Source organism: Numida meleagris, chromosome 4, assembly GCF_002078875.1.
Source record: "Numida meleagris isolate 19003 breed g44 Domestic line chromosome 4, NumMel1.0, whole genome shotgun sequence".
NCBI lineage: Eukaryota > Metazoa > Chordata > Aves > Galliformes > Numididae > Numida > Numida meleagris.
The window spans coordinates 5,554,699-5,574,870 of NC_034412.1; the positions used below are offsets into that span (position 1 = coordinate 5,554,699).

At 38.2% G+C, this 20,172-nt stretch overlaps 1 protein-coding gene across 29 annotated transcripts in view; it reads left to right on the forward strand.

Annotated features, from left to right (window-relative positions):
- The window catches only part of NAALADL2 (N-acetylated alpha-linked acidic dipeptidase like 2), a 410,961-nt gene that overhangs the window by 111,483 nt on the left and 279,306 nt on the right, over positions 1-20,172 (forward strand). For 20 of the 29 annotated variants that reach the window (XR_002438226.1, XR_002438227.1, XR_002438228.1 and 17 more), the window contains exon 2: positions 13,517-13,585. The exons of the other annotated variants lie outside the window; for them this stretch is intronic. Coding sequence is in view for 4 of the 20 variants with exons in the window: in XM_021395578.1 (XP_021251253.1) it covers positions 13,517-13,585 (69 nt within the window). In the remaining 16 variants the exon portion in view is untranslated. The remainder of the gene's footprint in view (positions 1-13,516; positions 13,586-20,172) is intronic. 29 annotated transcript variants of the gene reach the window in all.

Sequence of the window (20,172 nt, forward strand, 5' to 3'; positions counted from 1 at the left end):
CTTCCAAGAGATGGTTTTAATGTCACAAGAAATATTATCTTCCTGAGGAATTATTCCATTATTTTATCTTCTTAACATCAAGTGTTCTTTCCCCCTGACACTCAACCTGTGTTTTTTCTTTTTCTTGATTTACCAGTCCCTTCCCCAGCTCTTTCTCATGTTTTGCGTACCAGCAACAGCGAAAGCTTTGTAACTATTTTGAGTTCTGCCAGAATCCTCAAGCTATTTTAAAATTTGCAAATGGTTTTCCAAGAGCTGAAACGGTGACTTCCTAGTCGTAGAGAAACTGTGTTACTGCTTTTCCCCTTAAAGGTATTCTTTGTGTGTATGCAAGCATATTCTGCTGGGATTCAAATACGTGTCTGACCTATGTTGAATGGGAATAACTCTGTTCATGCCAGAGCAGATTTCCTGCATTGAGAGCTTCTGAGACTGGAAATCCATTTTTAGTTTTCCACCGCTTTTAACATGCACTAGTATGTTCAGTTTGCATCCAGATTTTAATTCTGAAAAAAGCAGCAGCAACATTCAGTCCTATTTCTGTGCTCTGGTATTGAGAGAGCTTGTAGTTTTTTCATTCAGGATGCAACTTGAGGTTCAGTAGTACACTGTTCAGCAGTATATTCAGCCTAACTCTGATCTTAATTTTTATGTTGCAAGTGAGAAGCTATTTCACTGCTACAAACAAAATTATATTAGTTAAACTTACGTAAGTGAATCAGGCCTGTTGTATTTTATACATGTCTTTTGAGAGCCATGACTGTGATCCCAACTTGATTTGTACCTTCTCTTCATTAGTGTAAGTGAGCTTAGTCAAATGAAATCTTTTGACGATTCTTGTTATTGGGTGGAATGAGAATTATGGCTGCACAGTAATTTTGTTTTTTTTTTTTGTTAATAGAAATGTTCCCTGTACACACAGCCCAGTATAAGGATTTTTGTTGTTGTTTTTCTTAAGTTGCTATCAAGCTGATGTACTGTTACTTCTGTGTGTTTGTTTTTAGAGACTCTAAAACCATTGGTGATTTTGCTCATATTTTTATGGGGAGAAAAAAAGCGGAAAAATTAACATTATTCAAGATACCTGTCAAAAGCACTGCTAGTGAGATGACTTGCATTCCTTTCATGTTATTTATTTTTAGAGAACTTTGGGCTTGTATGAGTTACTAAAGGTGCCAGATTGACAGCCCTGGAGGCTGGCTTCACTTATTCATTAGCAAAAGTGATGTAGCCTGGCCAGCAGGTGCACAAACCCTCCTCACTGCGCTATGCCCATGTGTCTCCATTCTGCTGTGGGAAAAAAAAAGTCACTTTTTTAAGGATCCAAGGATTTTAGTCGTGTTCACTCCTTGTCTTTCCCTGCAGCATTTTCTTCTAAGGGCACGACGTAATGGTCCTGTGATGATTAGGTTTGTGCACTAAGGACTACGCCGAGACGTTTATTTGATTTCACCCAACAGGCGTCAGATGGTGAAGAAGGCTTGGGGCTTACATAAGTCAGTAATTCTCGCCATCTGGTCAGACAGTAAATAGAAGGTCACTCCGCCATCACCGCGTTCTTGTTTTACACCAAGTGCAGTAAGCTGCAAGAGTGACTTAGCTCCTGGTTTGGTTCCACTGTAATCATTTTACTACCTCTGTAAATACTCCAGCCCTCCATTTCCACGAAACTTGCAGCGTGGGCGTGCCGGTTGGCCAGATCAAAGCGAGCCCAGAACAATCGGCCTTTGACTGCTGGCCAGGAATCGATTCCTGTTCGAGTGAGCTCCCTGCAAGCCCTTTAAAAATGCACTGCAGCTGACAGGGTGCCTCATATTTTTGTTTGGGCTTTTTTGTTGTTGTTGTTTTGATTTGAATCAAGATCTCTCTCTTCCCACAAGTTGTTGTTTTCGGTCTTCCTGTGAATTAAGTACTGTTTACAGGAGACTCTGACCATACTAGCCCCACAAGATGCTATTGCTATAAATGTTAATGTGATATCGTACATGAGTTGTAATTGATTTCACACTCTGTTGTCTTGCAGGATGGTCATATTAGGCTTGCTCACCTGCTAAGTGTATGCAACGCACACTTGCTTTTCTGCCCCACAAAGCCGAACTAACAATTTGAGGCTGAGGCAGCTTAGTGATTCAGATCTTGAGAGGCACTGGGAGTATGCTAGAATGGGAGTAGTCAAATGAGCGTTATTATAACATCCTAATTTTTTCAGGGCTTCTGTATGTACTGCTTACTAACATGTCTATTTTATGATTTATCGTTATTATTTTATAAATCCTTAATATAAACATGTGATTGAGTATGTTATATTAAATATCCAGCCTGTTCGGTTTCCTTCTGTAATTAATCTGGGCTATGGATCAGCTCTGAAGCGTGTGTTCCTTAAGGCTTGTTCTTCTGTTCTGATGTTGATTATTTTATTTTTTAGATCAATATATATGTAGTCTCATGAAACATTTACAGACCAAGTCTGAAAGAAGCAACTACTACTTTTTGCTGAGAAAGGCGATAGGAAAACATCAAGGGCATACATAAAGAGCACGGCACGCTTGCATGGAGCAGCAGGAATGAGAAAGTGAATGTTTCAGAAAGTGAATTTCAGAAGTGTTTCTTTTCAGTCTCAAGCTTCCTTTATCGAGAGAACTTTTTGGCCACCAACTCTACTTGCTAGGCCGTTTGAAGGAACAGCCTCATTCCTCAAGTGGGCTTGAGTGGGGCTTTGGATACTGCTTATGAATGCTGTAACCGGTTGCAGTTTTTAAATGGAAGTCTGTAACATAAGATGGTAGCTCTGAAGGTCCATTGTTTTAAAAGATAAAAATCAAAATTCACCATTTTGCCCTTCTGCTTTGCATTTGATTCTGAGGACCTCAGTCCCCAGAGTTCAGTGCCTGTTTGCTATCTGGACATGTATTAGGAGAACATCACTGGGTCTTTTCTTGGCTCCTTTTGAATGATAATAGTGAGGTTTTCTGTGACAGCATTTCCTACACAGATTGACTCTATTCACCAACAAGGTACAGGAACAATGGGTAATTTAAAATAATTTATTTTATTGCTGCCTCCTGTAGATTTTTGACTTTCATTTCAAAGAAGTGAATCTAGAGAGCTGGGGAAGTATGTACTGATCACTGTCCTGGTGCTGTGAAAAATGAGATTCAGATAGTCCTGTAGAGTCATCAGCAGCAGGATCTGCACCAGAGCACTCATTTGACTTCAGCTTTAATCATTTGATTTTTTTTTCTAGATCCTTTTAACTTTTTTTAATCATAGGTATGTTATTTTTTTAATGTAGATTTTCTGGTTTGTGTTTATAAAGCAGGGTGTGAAATTATAGTTCTAGAAAAAAATATCCTCAGTAACTCAAGCATATTAAAACCGAGAAAACTACTTGAATTGAAGCATGATGATTGTGAATCTCATTCCAATGGTGAGAATCTACTGCAGAACTGAATATCAAACCAAAGGCTTCCAGCTCCCAGTCTGCTTCGTGTTATTCTTATTTGGCTGTTATAATCCTCTCCAGTTTTTAGAGGTGCGTTGCAGATGATTGCTTCCTAATCTATATGCCTGGAAATGAAACAAGATAGCAACATCTTGCTGTATTAAATAGTACTGAAATTGAAAATGTATAGCAAAAAGATGATGTTTGCAAAGTGTCCAAAAACTTTTATTTGTACGCTTGAGCTACTTTAAACTTTGAACTTCTGCTAAAAGGGAAATAACCTCTAGTCAGCTGTAAGTTCGATCAGATTTTGTTTCCCACTCAGGGGACCCAAGGGAGAGGGTTGGTTTTCCCCCCAATAAATTGTTCCTCAGAATGTGTATCTTAGAAGATGAACAGAAGTGAGGTAATTATTATATTTATTTTTGCCATTCCTATGCCTCTTATGTCTGAATTAATGACATTTACTGGAGAAAAGTAAAGAACTGAGATTGATGCAGAGGTGTTATCAACGTAGTTTTAGCAGTTCAGACAAATGAAAACAAGGTTTGTGTAAGCTTCTTTGCCACTATGACACACGGTTGTAATTGAAAAAGTACTTGGCATTTGTAGCAGGTCCTAACAAGATCCCTTTCTCCTCCTCCTCCAAGTACTTCAGGTTTTCTGGAAATGGCTGGAATTTTTTTTGCACCTCTGTATAGGGATAGGACACCACAGTTCTGCTGGAAAAGGTAGTGGTGGTGTAGAAGTCTTTTTTTTGTCTTTTTTCTTTGCTTTAAAACAGTACATTCACTGATATCCACCACAGAAGAGATGGTGCAATCTTGGGATGCTATCCTAAAATACCAAATAGTTCCAACTTGCTGTTAATTGTTGAAATATACTTCCTAAAGACAAGCAAGATTATTCTTCTTCATTGAAATATAATTGTGATCAAGGTACTTAGATGTCGAAGGGTTTTGTTTGTTATGTATCTAATTATGACTTCGTAATTATGATATCCTTAATATCCTGTTAGATTTATGGAGCTTGCCTGAATGCAATGTAGTGTTGTTACATAGTAGTACAGTATGGTTAAGTAATGATGAAATTCTCCCCATAAACTCTACTTTATTATACTATTTCTACTTCTTAGTAATTTTGTGTGTGTATATGTATTTTTTGCAAGCCTATGTTATATAAAAGAGCATTGGCACAATACCCATGCAGGAATGCTCTCCTGTGTAGTATCTAGTGAATTCTGGAAAATGTGGAACAGGCTATTGGACAACTGGACCAAATTTGCAGACTTGGTTTTCTTACGTCTACTATTTCTAGTGGTTCAGGGTGGCTCTATGCATCTCCAGATTGTCCTAATACATGTTGTTATGTGTTGGTGTCCTTCTACGTATGAAGCAGCTCTGCACTGACAGAACAAAGCTATAATGTATGCCAGCAATTTTCCATCTTTCTCTAATGTGTTTCTGATCATGTGACCATGCAGCATATTTGGGGGAGGAGTTATACTGCTTGAATTTTGCCCTCTGAAAATGAGTTGTTCAAATTCAGGAGCACGCTGTGAAAGCAGTCAAACAACATGTCATTGACTCAAAGTGTTTTTTGTCAGGTCATTTGCACAGGCCAAAGAAAGAGGTGAAGTGCAGCACTTTGGCTTTGTGTACACTTGGTGGTGTTGCTGCTGTCGCACCAGTTACTGCAAAATTCTATATTCATGAGTAGTTAAAATGTATTATGTTTACAGGAGTCAGAGAGTTATTACATGGTACTGTAATTGTACCTTTTCTATCAGATGAACTTGACCCTCAGGCAGATTTCAAGTATTTCAGATGTTCTTCTGGAAGCATCTTTTTCCAAAAGATTTTGTCAGGCCCCATTTGACTCACGCAGCAGTGAATCCAGCTGAAGTCGTGCCTTGGGGCAGAGGAAGCAACCAGGTTTACTTACCTTTCCTTGTCTTAAGATCATCATATCCTAAGCTTAATCTCTGAGCAAGAAATGGCCTAAAGCTGTGCCAGCCTGAGGAAGTGTGAATGTGTCACCACATACAGAACAGAAAGCTACCTGGTTCTCTAAAGAAGAGCATGTGTCTGTCAGAAATACTGTGATTTCATTAGTTGTTGTGCTATTTCCTAGATTTCACTATAATTTTTACCTCCAGGCTGTATTTCATCTGGTGCGGAGCCATGTGTACCAAGGTCCTCTCTGAGTGATGGTGCCGCTGCTTTTCCAATTTCATGTTTCTGGTTATATTTTGGTAATGTATTGAAACCCTTCTTAACATTGAAGAGGTTAAGAAGCTGAACCTTAACTATTTCTGTCTCTGTGGAAACAGTCATAGAAAGTGGAGCTGAATTTTTTAGCCTGAATTTTACCGCAAATCTGTAGTGCAAGTATAGTTTCATAATAGCTGGCTTTGACAGCTTTGTATATATTCATCTTTTTCATTAAGTAGTGGTTGTGTAGAAGTTGTATTCCTGCTGTCTGTTTAAGCTCAGATTTTATATGCTTTCATAACACAATTAAGTTTACTGCGTTTTATTCTTGCTAGCTCTGCAAGGAGGGGCTGAGTCAGATGGTATTTGTTCTTATGCTTCATCAGCAGAAATGTTTAGTAACTTTCTAGTTGTATTTTATTTCTGAGGATACAATGGAAGTAATGTGCTTGCACAAGTGTTGGAGGGTTTAATTTGGCCTGAGTTATGATTAACTTTGAGACACAGGAGCAAGGAATAATCCAGTTTGACTTCCAAGGTTGAGTTTTCAGGGTTAAAAATTTGAAATCAAATATCTTTTTGCTCATAAATGGAATGTATTTGACTTGGAATTCTGAGAGTTACAGTAAATCCAAATCATGGCAATGTTGATTGTGCAGCAAAATCAGTTTTCTCTTTGTGGAGGAGATGCATACTTGCTCTGGATCGGCTGTGCTCTCTTATTTGCTGTCCTTTCTCTTGTGAAATTTGAGTATGACTTGGGTGGGGAAAAAAGTATAGGTGGACTATTCAGGTTATAAATGTAAAAGCCGTTCCAATTTGCCAGTCAATGAAATAACAGGTACTGTATTAATCCAGCAGGTGGCTTTCATGACTCAGCTGGCTTTTAACGGTGCCTCTTCTAATGAGGGCTTCATGATAGTTGAGCTGTAAAGGAGAATACATTCAATTTTCTTTTAATTCATGGGCATTCTGACCATCCACCTGGAAACTGTAGTTAGCTGTTGATTAATTGTATAATCCCACGTCCTCTACATACCCGAACAGCAACAAAATGTTTCTAACTGTTGCTCTGCTGATATGATGTTTCCTACTTACTGTTTCTACACTTATCAGATTACATGTAAAAACCATAAAATCCTTTATGTTATCCATAAACATAAAATAAAAAATTTTAAAAAAGCTATACTACATCACTTTGACTTAGTCAATAATTCTAGGCTTAGCCTGAGGGGTTGAGAAGGAAATTATTCCTGTTACAAATTTTAATTATGCTATAAACTTTTGGAAATGGCTATTGATCTTCAGCATCTGGTACCAGAAATGTTGCCTTCTTCTTTTGGTTATTTAGTTTGTGAGTTGCATTGTCATAATAAGATAAAAATAAAAAAAACACCAGAGGAGATGATGTACCGTATGCAAATGAGAATATTTTGGTTTGTTTATGTACTAAAAATATTTTATTGCTGAAGAGTTTTTTTGTTTCTTACTGGATTTTTTTAGCTATCTCTAGAGAAATTTGCATCTGAGATGCAAGAAAGCAAATTCTAATTCTATCAAAGACACTTTCTCACCATGGGACCCTATAATATAAACAGTATGTTTCTTGTCTTAGAGGTATATTTAAAATTACAATTGCATCTCAGTTGACTTTATTTGCTGTGGAAAAAGCACAGTTCCAAGGACTAGATGAGACAAAGGCTGAAACTTTCTCTTTTTCCTTTAAACTTAGGTTCTTAGAAAATGGATGTCAGTGTAAAAATATTGAGTCTTGTTGAAGCAGAGAAACTCTGATCTGATAAGAAACCAACTGCATAGCTAGCATTGCTTTTCAGGAGAGTGAGGTCTTCCTCAGGTGCCACTGCTGCTTTATGTTGTTCCACAAAAGGTAGATGAAGGAAGATTTCTTTCCTGTCCAGGAGAACTGGAGCTACATAAACCCAGTGAGGAAAGCTGGGATAGAGAGCGCTCCCAAGAACGGTCTCTTGGAAGAGGGATGATTGTGGGCTTCTCGCTGTGATGACAGTGATGGAGACTCACATTCTTTGTGCTCGGGCTCTGTGGGACCACAAAAGTCCTTACTTCCTATCCACTGTGTAAAGCAAGGAGGCAGTCTGCATGGCCGTGAGGATTGTGCTCAGCTGGTGATATTTTAATTATTCCAGTACACAGATAGTGAACCTTGTCTTTGCCAACAATTGTGCTGATGCATCTGATACGAAAAGGGAGAATGTTTGTAAAGATATAGCATGCAAGTAGGCTGTGCTGGAAATGAAACTCACAGGACACCTTTGAGAAATACCATACTTTATTCCCTGTTTCATCATGGGGTGGATGCTCCTCTATCATTTCTGTGTCCTTGTTCTGCTTAGATTCTCATCTTAGTATCCTCAAGTAGCCAGTAGTGACAATTGACACCCAACAGCATCTGAAATTTCTCAAATTCTGTGCATGTTACGGTGATGCTGTGACCTCTTATTGAATAGTAAACTAAGTGAAATAGGACAAAAATTACTCCAGAGAGGCAGCTTGTAGGAGTTGTTGCCAGTTCTTCTGCAGGAAATTGCTCCCTCACAGGGGTTTCTGCCAGTTGTGTGGCGATGCTTGAACCCTTCCAGCTGACCTTTCGCTGCGAACAAAAGGAGTAGCAGAATATCAGTGATGCTTGCAGGCATTTGAGGTGGCCAAACTGACAGGTTGCACTCCAGCAGGTAAGCAGTAGCCTATTAAGAACACACAGAGACAAAATGTGTCATGTGAGAGTCGAGTGTTTTGTTGGCATGAACTTCAGTGGGGAAGGCAGTTGGGACTGTTTCAAGGACACAGGGCAATTATGCAGTTTCTGAACACGTTCTATGGCAAGTTACGTCTGTTTTGTTTAAATATTTTGATATAGGGCTAAGTGCTTAAATTGAAAGATGCATATGCATTTTCTTTATGGAGCAGGATTAGGGTGGAGCCTCTACTATAGAGCCCTCCACAAAAATAAAAACACGCTCCCCACCATATTTTGGCTTCTCTGAAGAATCTTAGTACTAATTGAATCATGTTTTTATCTGTCTTAATTTTTCAAAAAAGAAAAACAAAGTGTGAAATTGTCACAGGGAAAAAAAGATCCATTTAACCATCCAATTCTCGCTCTAAAAATGTCAACAACTTTAAGAACCTAAGTCTGTCTTGATTTTCACTCTGCTGTAGTTACCATCTAGCCATTCAAATTGAGCCTCATACTTCAAAGAAATTCCAGATGTGTTGAGCCATTTAGTTTGACGCAGGGAGGCTCAATACCTTGAAAACTGAAAGCTCTAATTTTTATATACTGGGTACGGTTTCTGGCTGGCAGGCCAGATTTGTGCTACTGCTGTATGCAGCTATGGAAAATTCATGTCGGTGTTACTGCGGTTACTACACTGAAGCCACAATACCAGAAACCCATTAAATTTTAGTTAATGATTACAGAAAATACAATAAACTGAAGTAACCCAAATATCTATAAAAGGTGTAACGATTTTATATTAAAATGTAATAAACTTTTGTCTTTTTGATTCTTGTTAACAGATTTGTTATGGGAGACATACAATATAAACGTACGAAAGACTTGCTCAGGGGGAAATTTGTCTTTATGTCCAACATAGTGTGTGCTTGAACAGTAGATGACTGTCCCTAAATTTTCTAGTGCCTATATGTAGGAAGATAAGTTCTCCTGTAAGAAGAAAACAGGAAGGCTATAGCTGAACTTGTTAAAGCTAGCTGCGGAGTTGGACTTGGAAGACTGGAAGGGCTAAGATGGAAGAGGACTTGTTTGAATTTTTGGTTGAGTAAGGATTTTTCTCAATGAGTTTGCTAACCCCCTTGGCTTGCTTTGCGTTTGTCATTTGTTTCACTTAGACTCTCATTTGAGATACTCAGATAATACTGCCTGTGCTCTGCAGGCATTTTGGGTTTTAAATCTGTCAGTAAGTCCCTAAGAGCCTTTACCTTAGTCAAGATGCCCAGGAATACTTTCCAGTAGCTTCATGGCTTTAAATGGCTCATTTCTAGTAGTAGAAAAATGTTCAAATTAAATAGGAGGGTAAAAAAAAAAAATTAACCCCAAAGACTTCTGAACATACTTTGCTAGTGTATGAGGTTAGAAAGTGCTGAGCTATTAAAAATCAAGATAAATAGTACAGCTCTTACCAAGAAGAGTCAGAACTGAAAGAGAACAAAGAACCAAAGGAAAGTGATACTTGTTCAGAAACCAATTCTGCAGCTTTGGTCAGTTAGGAAAGCTGGCAGCACCAGACAGCTTTGTTTGCACTGATGGCAGCAGGGAATGGAAACCTAAAATCAAGGAGTAAGTTTCAACCTTCCTGAGGATGTTTCTTGTTTCAAGACAGATTTTCCAAACAGCTAATTGTCTGTTCATCTGAAATGCTGTAGGCACTGTGCTAATACCTGTTATAAAACAGGTTTAAATGCAAGTCTTGATGTAATTATTCTCATTACCTCATTACCTCCTTCCTTTCTCATGCAGAAGAGCTACGGCAAATTTCTGGGCGAAAGAGGGTGGAGTTACTTCAGTGCCCTGTGTACTCAGTTAGATGAACCCTTTTTCTTTTTAACTCGTGTTGTAAAGCTCCATTTCAAATGGAGTGTCTCTAAGCACTCTGCAAAGATGATCTAGAAGCAAAGAGTTCCCTTCACTGTTGGTTCTTTTTACCTGCTGGCCCCTCAACTTTACTTCGGTAAATGATTAATGAAAGTGCAGCTTTCTTAAATACATAGGATGAAATTTGTCTTAGAAATGCAATGTATTTTATATTTATTCTGATGTTGCTGCATTTTCAAATGGTAAGCTGCGTCCTCCATTGTTTGTGTGAATGTCGAGAGCCACGGAGCAATAGGAGCTGATGGGCTGGCTCTGAAGGCAGCTCTTCTGATCATTGACGGACATCACAAGGGTCTATAAACCACTCTTTCTTTTACCATTTCACTCTTCAGTAAAGATTAGGGATGACGGGTTACGAATCTGAAATCATTGTCTGCAGAAGCTGCATGCTTTTGCAATCAAAGGAGTCCATCTGCAACTTAAAATCCGTCCCGCTTGGAGTCTCTGTGGTGGGCGTGTGGGTGTATGCACGCAGTCTGGTGATCTTGTTCTGCCTGCAGCCACTTTTCATAAAATCAATAGCATGCAAAGCACATTGTCTTCCTACCTTGGGTATGTATATTTTTTACTAAATTTTGCCCTTCACAACTGAGGCAAACTGGTAGAGCAGCGAGGAAAGGCTGTCGAGTGCCTTGTTGTATGCGCTCAGTGGCTTCACACAGTGATTGAAGTGCACGGTTGTTTACATACTCACTTTATTACTGAATGTAGCTTTATAAAAAGCAAAGTATTTGTTTTCTTGCTTTTTAAATATGTGTCTGCACTTCTAACCCAAGCAGTTGGGGACGGTTCACAGGCAATACCCCATCTGTTCTCCTGGTGCCTGGCTTGGGCAAGATGCCTTTTCTGAGCGGAGCTGGTGATGGTGGCTGAGGTTGTCTTCTTGAGATCTACCCAAAAGCAAAAGAAAAATCAAACCGAATCTGAAAATACAAGGATTCTTAGTGTCAACATGTACACAGCTTTAGGGTATTGTCATTTTGGGTTTATTTCGTGTAATAAGGAAGGTAGCCCATTGTAGCTTTAGTTCAGTTTATTGCTTTGTCTTTGTGCGGGCTGAAAGAAAACATTTTACTGAATGTAATGCCTGCGTCCCAGTTCTGCAGCCTGTACTGCTCTGTTCTCACTAAATGAGTGTAAGGGCCAATAAGGGGTATTTTTGTCATCTGTGAAGTCAGCTGCTGGATTTAAGAAATTTTCATTGTTTTTCCCTCAGCTGGTGTCAGCTGCAACTATTTGAACTGGATTGACTTTTAAAATGCAATTACAGCAAGACTGAAGGTTGGAGCAAAGAAAAAGCATCTCCATATATCTGAAGTGTTATATTTTGATTAAAGTAACATGGATCTTCTGTTTCCTCAGAAACAGATTTGTGTTTAAAACTAATCATGGACTTGGACTCGGGTTAAATTTATCATTTAATTTTGTACCAGTCTTCTGTAAATGAACTGCCTTGGGACTGAACGAATAGGAATTTTCTATATGCTGAGGGCTTTGAATGGTTTTTGTTTTTCAGCAGGCAATTAAGTATCCTAGGAAAAGAAACAAAACTGCTGATGAAGCAGGCTCATGTATATAAATATTTGCCAGGATTTAAAAGAGCCAGTAACTTCGACTTGTAGCTCATCTCTAGTTAAGTGTAATTTATTTTGGTCCAAATTAGATCGCAGTCTTCAGAACTCAGGGTTTCTGCTGATGTCCTTTTTTTCAGCTGTGAGAATCTGTGACATTGGCTGTGTTCAGATGGTTCATCTGCACTACATCTGAGGGAAGACAGGTTTAAGTGGAGCCAATGAGATACAGCTGGGATCCTTAAATTTCTTTTGACCAGATGCGAATCAGGCTCACTGACATCTCATGACTGTCATTTTGTTTTTTTCTGTATGAAAATTCTAACCTGAGAAGCAAACAAGTTTATTTGAGGCTTTGAATCCAACCCAACATTCACAACTTCTTGCAATACTCCCACAGATTACAGATATTATACGTGCAAATGTGTGCTTTTTTTTTTACTAAGCCCATTTATCATAGTTGTGAACTTGATTTGAATTCCTATTTAAGACTGCAGAAATGTGGAAAACATTCATATATTCCTGTATTTCATTTGATTTTCTTGGGCATGGATCTTACTCATATTTAGAGGAGGGAGCACCCAGTCCACTTAGTGACCTGTGTCTGGCTTTTTTGGGGAAGGCAACAAAGAGAGCAGCAACGCCATTTGTGCTATGAGCTTTCAGTAGATAACGCCTAGATCTGGAACTACAATCAGTTTCCGTGTTCGTGTTGGGCTTGGGGCGGGGAAAGAAATTGTCCTGTCTACTTCAACCCTTAAATAAAAAGATCTGGAACTTTGTAATTAAATCATAGTTGATTGCATACTTAAAAAAAAATATTAATGAAAGAGTCATTCTGTTGGTATGCTTCTGTTTTGCAAAAAACAATCTGTCAACTTTTTCTTGTGTTTTCTGGTTTACAGAGTTTATAGGCTAAAAAGTTGCAGTTGACTATATTTTTCATTCTGCATTAGTTGGTTTTACTTGGGTGTTTGCTGTGGGAAGTTAGCGTGTTCAGTTCTTTCTATATACACATCTGTTGTAAAGATGAAAAACTAAGAGGCACAATTGCTTAGTGAACTAGGAGAACATTAAAATCCTATGTTCCATGGAACAGAAGCAGAATGCTGAGATGAGATGTTTGAAAAAGCAGTATTTTAAACAGCACTGCATTATTCAGTTATCATCTGTAAACCCCGTAACCATGAGGTATTTCAGCCATTCTAAATTACTAGTGTATAAATGTTTAAATTATGCCAAGTATAAAGATAAACATTTCTATTATGGTTTGGAACTTGAAGATCATCAGTAACTTCTTATTCTTTATAAAGTTCAATTTCATGCAAGAGTAACTGATGTTTTCAGATGTAGTCAGTGATGCTGTGGCTTCAGCAAAGCTTTATTTGGTAAGGGAAAAGAAATATGAGAAATAATTTTCGAATAGTTTATGGTTGATTTGCCAGGTCTTTTGTGACAGTATTTCCCATACTTCGTTATTAAACTTGAGTGTTATTATGTTAGTCACTTTATGTATCATCGTAATTGCATAATTATTGTATTTCATGTATCCCAGTTTGTTCCCATTAGCTTTTATTCTTAATTCATTAAATGCGGATTTTAAATGCAAAATGATTTAGAAATATTTTTTCTTAATCAGGTCTATCATTGAGAAAGCTCCTGTGGATATTGACTTTGGCCATTATTACGTTTTCCTGTATCAGAAACGGTATTTCTAAATACTCTGTCTTTTTAATAATAAACTGAAATTAGACACGGTGAAAGTGTTTTTAAACTAGTTTAACTCCAATGTGAAATTCTTTTCATTCCCTTACTGAATCAAATTTCTAGTGATTCTTACTGCATTCTGATTTCCTCTGTTGTCTGGCTTTCTTATATGATTGCCAAGATGAAACTGTTAATGTATCACTCAGAGTCTGTAGGAATATCTACATAGTGCTGTGATGGCTGACAAACTGTGGAAACCCATTGGAAATGATGGGCTTAGTCCGCTAAGGATTTCATCTCTTGTCAGAAACACAATGACTGCCATCTCTAAATCTCGAGGTGTAAGATGCAGTATCCCAACTATGATGTGGGGACTGTGCTTATCTAGCAAACCACCTGTTTTCTCTTCGGATTAGTGTACTGTTCTTATTTTGCTGTCTAGCAGTAACAGGCAGATATATGTTTATTTTGGTAGCAGTGGTTTTCAATAATGTCTGTTTTTATGTTGTTGATTTACCTTTGCTATATTTATAGAAGGCTCTGAGTTCAGTTGAATTACTTCACATGATTAACTGCAAAATAGAAGCTTTCAGCTACTTTTGAAAATAATAAAATAATGGCAACTTCTTTGTAAGAACATAGTACTTGCAAAAAGTTGGGGATTGTGTTAAGAAAATTATCAATGGTGGAGCTCTGTACTCTGTTTCCTTGCTCCGCTTATTGCCAAAGATGTTTAAACACTGGTAACCGTTCAAGCTTTAAGGAATAAAATACAGAAATAACTTTAGGGTTAAGATTTTTGGTACAAACACAGAATATTTATGTACTGAAGTTAGTGGTGATTCAGCCTTCATCTGATCACAGTAATTAAATCCAAATTTAAAACAATAACTAGTTAATTTTGGGGGAAAAAAGAATTTAAAAGGTCTAAAAATTGACAATGGAATGATAGCTGTAAGAGTAAAGATTCCCACCCTCAGTATGTATTTCTGATAAAGGATGGAATGTTTAATGAACATGGAAAGAAGAGATCAAGTCTTAACTTTTTTCTTTTTTTCCTCTCTGAAAATGAAGATAACTGTGATCTTTGTGTGATTGTATTTCATTAGCCGTCCAGTTTCGCTCTCGTATCTGGAAACTATTCTAAATCGTAAATATTTGGAACGGTTCAAAGCTGCCAAGTTGTGCAATACTACAACAGAGAAGGATTAGTTAGAGCTGCTAATCCTTGTGGCTCCCCCCTCCATTTTTAACTGTTTCTAATCTCAAACCAAACTTCTAGTTTTAAATTGGCAAATGAAATATTTGAGGAAAAAGACTGTACTCGAATGATATGATATACTCCATCCCTGCCTACTGTTACCATGTCTGCTTGCCTGTTGCACCACAAATAAAGAAATCTGGTGTCTTCCATCTGCTTGGACCCTTTTAAATAGGAGGAGGAAAGGACAATAGGAGGAAAGGAAGAAGAAAACATCTCCTTTGGGATTTCCAGTGAGCCTTAATTTATGGAATGCCATCATTTGTTTTTCTGGTTTAATTTTGTAGCTGACAATATCAGGGAATAAGAACTTTGAAAGAAATGTTTAGACTTAGAGAAATTCTTTTATTGCGCTTACTAGTAGCAGACCTTCAATACTGCTTAAAATTTGAATTGCATTTATTAAATCTGTGCAATAGGGATATGGCTGTGCCCTGTCCATCCTAACTTCTAAGCCAGTTTGGCTATGTGTTGTGTTGGAGGAAAGAAGGAGGGCTAAGAAAGAGCTACAAACTTGATAACCCGATTATAAAAAATGATTACTGTGAACTGCATGCATCAGGAAAGCATTAAACACTAATTAGGGCTCTGAAGTGTTAGTCATTACGATCCTGGCTGCAGTTGGCACACAACTTGTATCTTGTGTGTTTTGTTTGGATGCGATAACAGAAGTGTAAATTAGGACTGGGAAGACCATAAGAGAAAAGAGAACACAAATATCAGTATTGTCAAGTCCTTTTCTGTTTTTTTTCCTCTCTTCTTGTTAAGAAACAAAGTTTATCCTACCAAAGATCTTATTTTAAATGCTCACAGAAGAAATTATACCACAGGGACTCAACCTTTGGCTATGGCCCAGTGTTAGTGAGATATCTTATATTAAAGTGGTGAAGCTACACTGAATCTCAGCTGAGTGATGTGTCCCTGTAGGAAGGGCAGATATGTGGTCTAAAGGCTTTTTATAAATGTAGAATATGAAGTGATGTGCTTGGATCGTACCTGGGATATTGGTCATCTGCTATTGTTTTAGCAATTCATCAGTGCATTAAGGCCCTGAGGCTGTGCTTTGTCAGGCCCCCTCTGGTTGTGACATGGTGTTTCTGCACCCTCATACTTTAGGATGTTGCGAATGTCAGGTTCCCCAAACTTCAGCTGCTCCAGTCCGAATGCTTGCCTGGCTGTTCAAACGTTGCTATGGGTTGTTCTGCTCCTGAGAAATGTGTGGTTTGCTGAGTACACGATATTGCAGGGGTTTATTCAGGAGACACTCCTAACAGCCTTGACTTGCCTGTTTGCTCAATGCTGGCTCACGTTTCCAGCTTTGCAGTGTAGAAGTTGGTCTAATTTACTTTAATTTAAATGTTAACGATCCACTTTCTCAAAGCAAAGGGAAGCATGCACCATCAGTCCAAAAAATGAAGATTTATTCTCCTGACAATCCTAGTAATAATTTTATATCTAAGAATCCCCTTTAAAAATTTGTTTTACTATTTGCCGTTGAAGTATTTCTCATGTAGTCAACTTTTTAGAGGCATTGATCAGAGGCTGAAATATTTCAGACTTGTTCTGACAGTACGTGCTTATCGGAAACCAGCAGAATGAAAACCTCTCGTTTACTTCTCTTGCTGTTGTCAGTTTTTGCTCGCTCCATAATGGTTAGGGAAGCTTCAGTACATTATCAAACTCAGTAATTGCATAATACGTTTTATTTTCAAAACTTTGACCAGCTGTGTCTACATAATGGTACATTTTAGAGCCCTTACTTAATTTGTGCTGAATATGCCTAAGAACTGCGTTCTGTTCTAATATGAAGCCATCCTGGTCTCGATGAGCTTTCTTTCTAGGTATGTTTTGTAGGTGGCAGCCTCAGATGTAAGTGGTACAAACAAATGGGTGGAGAGGAGAAAATCACAGCAACAACACAACAAAAAGCCAATAACCCTATGTATTGCTGGAAAATGAACAGGGCTGCGGAGGTCTTGGCTCGCTCCCCAGCTGTCTGCACGCAGTGCCCTGCTCGTGGCACGCGTTCAGCAGTGTTGGTTGTCAACGTGACAGGGTTGAGACTAATGTGAGCACACTGCCAACACAAAAAACATGAAAGCAGCCTGCACATGGCCGCGTCCTGCTGCACTGTGAGCAGGGGAGATAGATTTTGACTGTTTCTCTGGATTGTTGTGATTACCCTGCTCTGTCTAGTGCGTTATAACAAAATACAGTTGCAAACCTGATGCTGGAGGTGAATGGTAATGAGCACCGGTGATGCTTTAAAATTCTTGATAGCTGGCTGGCCTTGGTATTTCCATTAAAGGAGTTAATGAAAAAGTAACTATTCTGTGCTTTAAAGTGTTCGTGGAATTTCTGATTTTATGTTTCAGGTGGCTGTTGGTGCCTCCTCTCCTTCCTTCCTTGCCAGCCCTGCTCCTGGAAAAAAAGGCAGGGAATTAGTCTTCCTGGCTTCAGAAGCCATGTCTCCTTGTCAGGCATGTAATGAACACAAATGGCATACCCTATGCATCCAGAAATCATGCTGGATGTAATTAGATGAGTGCAATTATGAAAGCGAATAATTTACCCTGTCAGGGCGCTCGTGTTCCTTTCGTGCCTTTTCAGTGTTCTGGTGGAGAATCGCTCACAGTTTTTATTTTGTACTTTCCCCTGCATTACAAAATAAGGATGAACTTATTCCTTTTATATTAATTGATCTGATGAAGTGTCGTAGTGGTTTGTAAAATTCAGTCACTGTAAAGGTCTCATAGTTTTGGTGAAGGGGCTCGGTAGGTTGGCTGATGGTTGGACTTGATGACCTAGAAGGTCTTTCCAACTTGGCTGATTCTATGACTCTGTGATTGTAAATCTGCATTAAACAGGCACAGATCTCCGATCTCCTGTACAGCAGTATGTTACATGCTTCTAAATGACATGAATGTGAATATTACAGAAAACAGAACATGCGTTCTGAACTGAGGAAAATATCTGTTTTCTTTTAAAATGAAAATATTGTTTCTCTTTATGATAACAGCTGGGGCTGCCATTAGTTTTTATTCCCTTTTTCCAATACTTTTTATAGGCAAAGGCAGTAAGGCACTATAATTGTTACAATTACATCACCACATTTTCTGCTAGGAATATCATTTACTGGCTTTGGGTTAGGTGTCTTAATTATTTGATTATTATGTTTTGGAATTGGATAAAAGTCTCCTCATTTTTGTGGCACTCCAAATGTGATTAATAGCAGCAAAAAATATTGAAGAATATTAGCCCTCAGTACTCAACATTTTGCTTTTTTTTTTGCCAAGATAGAAGAATGTGTCAATAATAAAACAATTTTAGTTTCAAATGAGTGCTCATAAATATGTAGACATTTAAAAAGCTATGAATTGTTTTATGAATTTTAATGGGATGGTTACAGTATTATGTAAAGGAAATGAATGGTATAATTTGCAGTAGCATATTAATTCACATCTTTCATATACCTCATTTTTTATGTGCTGGTTGTATCTGTGTGCAAGACAACTCTCTGTTGCACACATTGTGAATCTTTTCCTACAACACTGAAACTCATCCCTTGCTGAACTGGAATATGGAAGCCTTTTTAGTAGAGCCAATCCAAGCTAGCAGTGCTTCAGAAGGGCAGAGGAGGCTGGCTCTGTCTAGTAGTGGAGAAAGGACGTAACAGACAGTACTGAGTATTTAAGTCTGAATTGGCATCGTTATGATTTCCCACTACTCTTTGAGTACATTTTTTTTCTAATAACATACATGTTAATGTAGACAGTAACTAATAATGGTGTTTGTTTCACTCTGCATCTTTTTTTGCTGAAAGGGACAAAGGTAATGGATTACTTGACAAGGTGGGGCTATCGCTTAATACAGTTATTTTATAATGGTGGTAGGGCTAGAGCACTGTGTGCAGTCACAGTGTGGCTTCATGGATAATGATAGAAAACATGTTATGCAGTTTGTAATAGACACCAGCAGACAGGAATTTTGTTTCTTCCTCTAAAAATCTATGATCAGAGCAAATTGTGGCGTTCAGTGACAGAATGGGACAGTGGCTATAGACAGGCATGGAGGGAAAGGTCAGAGTCATATCTGTTTTTTAAAAAAAAAAAAAAAAAAATAGAAATCATTCAAGTATGCTGTGGTTCCAGAAATAGTGAGAAGCTACAGAAAGGCCTATTTGCTGAGTTGGGGTCGTGATTATTCCTGGCCAGCTTCAGTGATTTTGTTTAGCTATAAAGGAAAAACAGGTTTGAAATGGAGTCCTGCTGAAGTTCAGATAGATGGGTGCTTGCAGGGAGAAGGTAGGAATAGAAGTAAAAATGGAGCTAGCAGAGGTGCATCAGACCTGACGGCTGTGGGTCTGAGTGTCAGTGGACTGTGTGCTAAGGATCTGTGAGGGCAGTGAAGAAATCAGAACTGGTGTCCGTCAGCCTCAACTCACCATACCGAGCCTGAGCTGGCAGGAGGAGGGAGCTGTGAGGATCAATAAACCAGAAAACCCCTGGATTAGAATTTCGGTGCCCATCCTCAGTTTGAATTCCTGGAAGATTAATTACAAATAACTGATTGAATACTAGATTAGTTCCCTACCAACATTTTAATTAACTGCGATTAAAATTTTAGGTTTAGATTGCACTTTGTACTGATGGCTTCCTACAAAGTTTTATTGCTTTTAAACGATGCTGTGCTTTTTTGATTAAAAATTTAATTTCCTGTTAAATAGAAAGCTCAAAAAAATCTTTGTCCAGCTGCTTTTTATTTTAGCCATCTTTGATGGGAAAATTAGGCTTTGAAAGGTATCTGAATTTCACAAAAAGCGGAGCCTAAGTTCTCTAGTGTATTCAGATATGCAGAAATTGGCACTGTAGAGCAGGTATCTGGAAATCAAACATTGTGTCCTGGCTATAAAACGATATCACAGCCCTTGTACAAGACCCTTCAGATGCTATTTCCTTAAAGTATTAACTAAGGATAGAATTTCAGATCACTCCTAATTTCAAAGGTAGTTAAAATAATTTATTAGAAATTGTGTGTAAGCGCTGATCTCTGGACTTAAATCAGTAATGTGCTGGAATCAGAAGACTCAAGAGTTTTGCTAACTTTTCAGGTCATGCCTTGAAATAAACCGTCATAGTTTCTCACAGATCTGAGAAAATACCAACCTGTGATTTTTTGTTGATGCAAGTGAAACAAAGCTATCCCAAAATGTATTCCTCTTGAAATAAAAAAAAAACATTCCTTTACCTCCCATCCACCTTGTACAGCACAGCTGCCAGGCTGGGAAGCACTTCGCCTGCTGCCACTCGTTCCTTTCATCTCCCTTC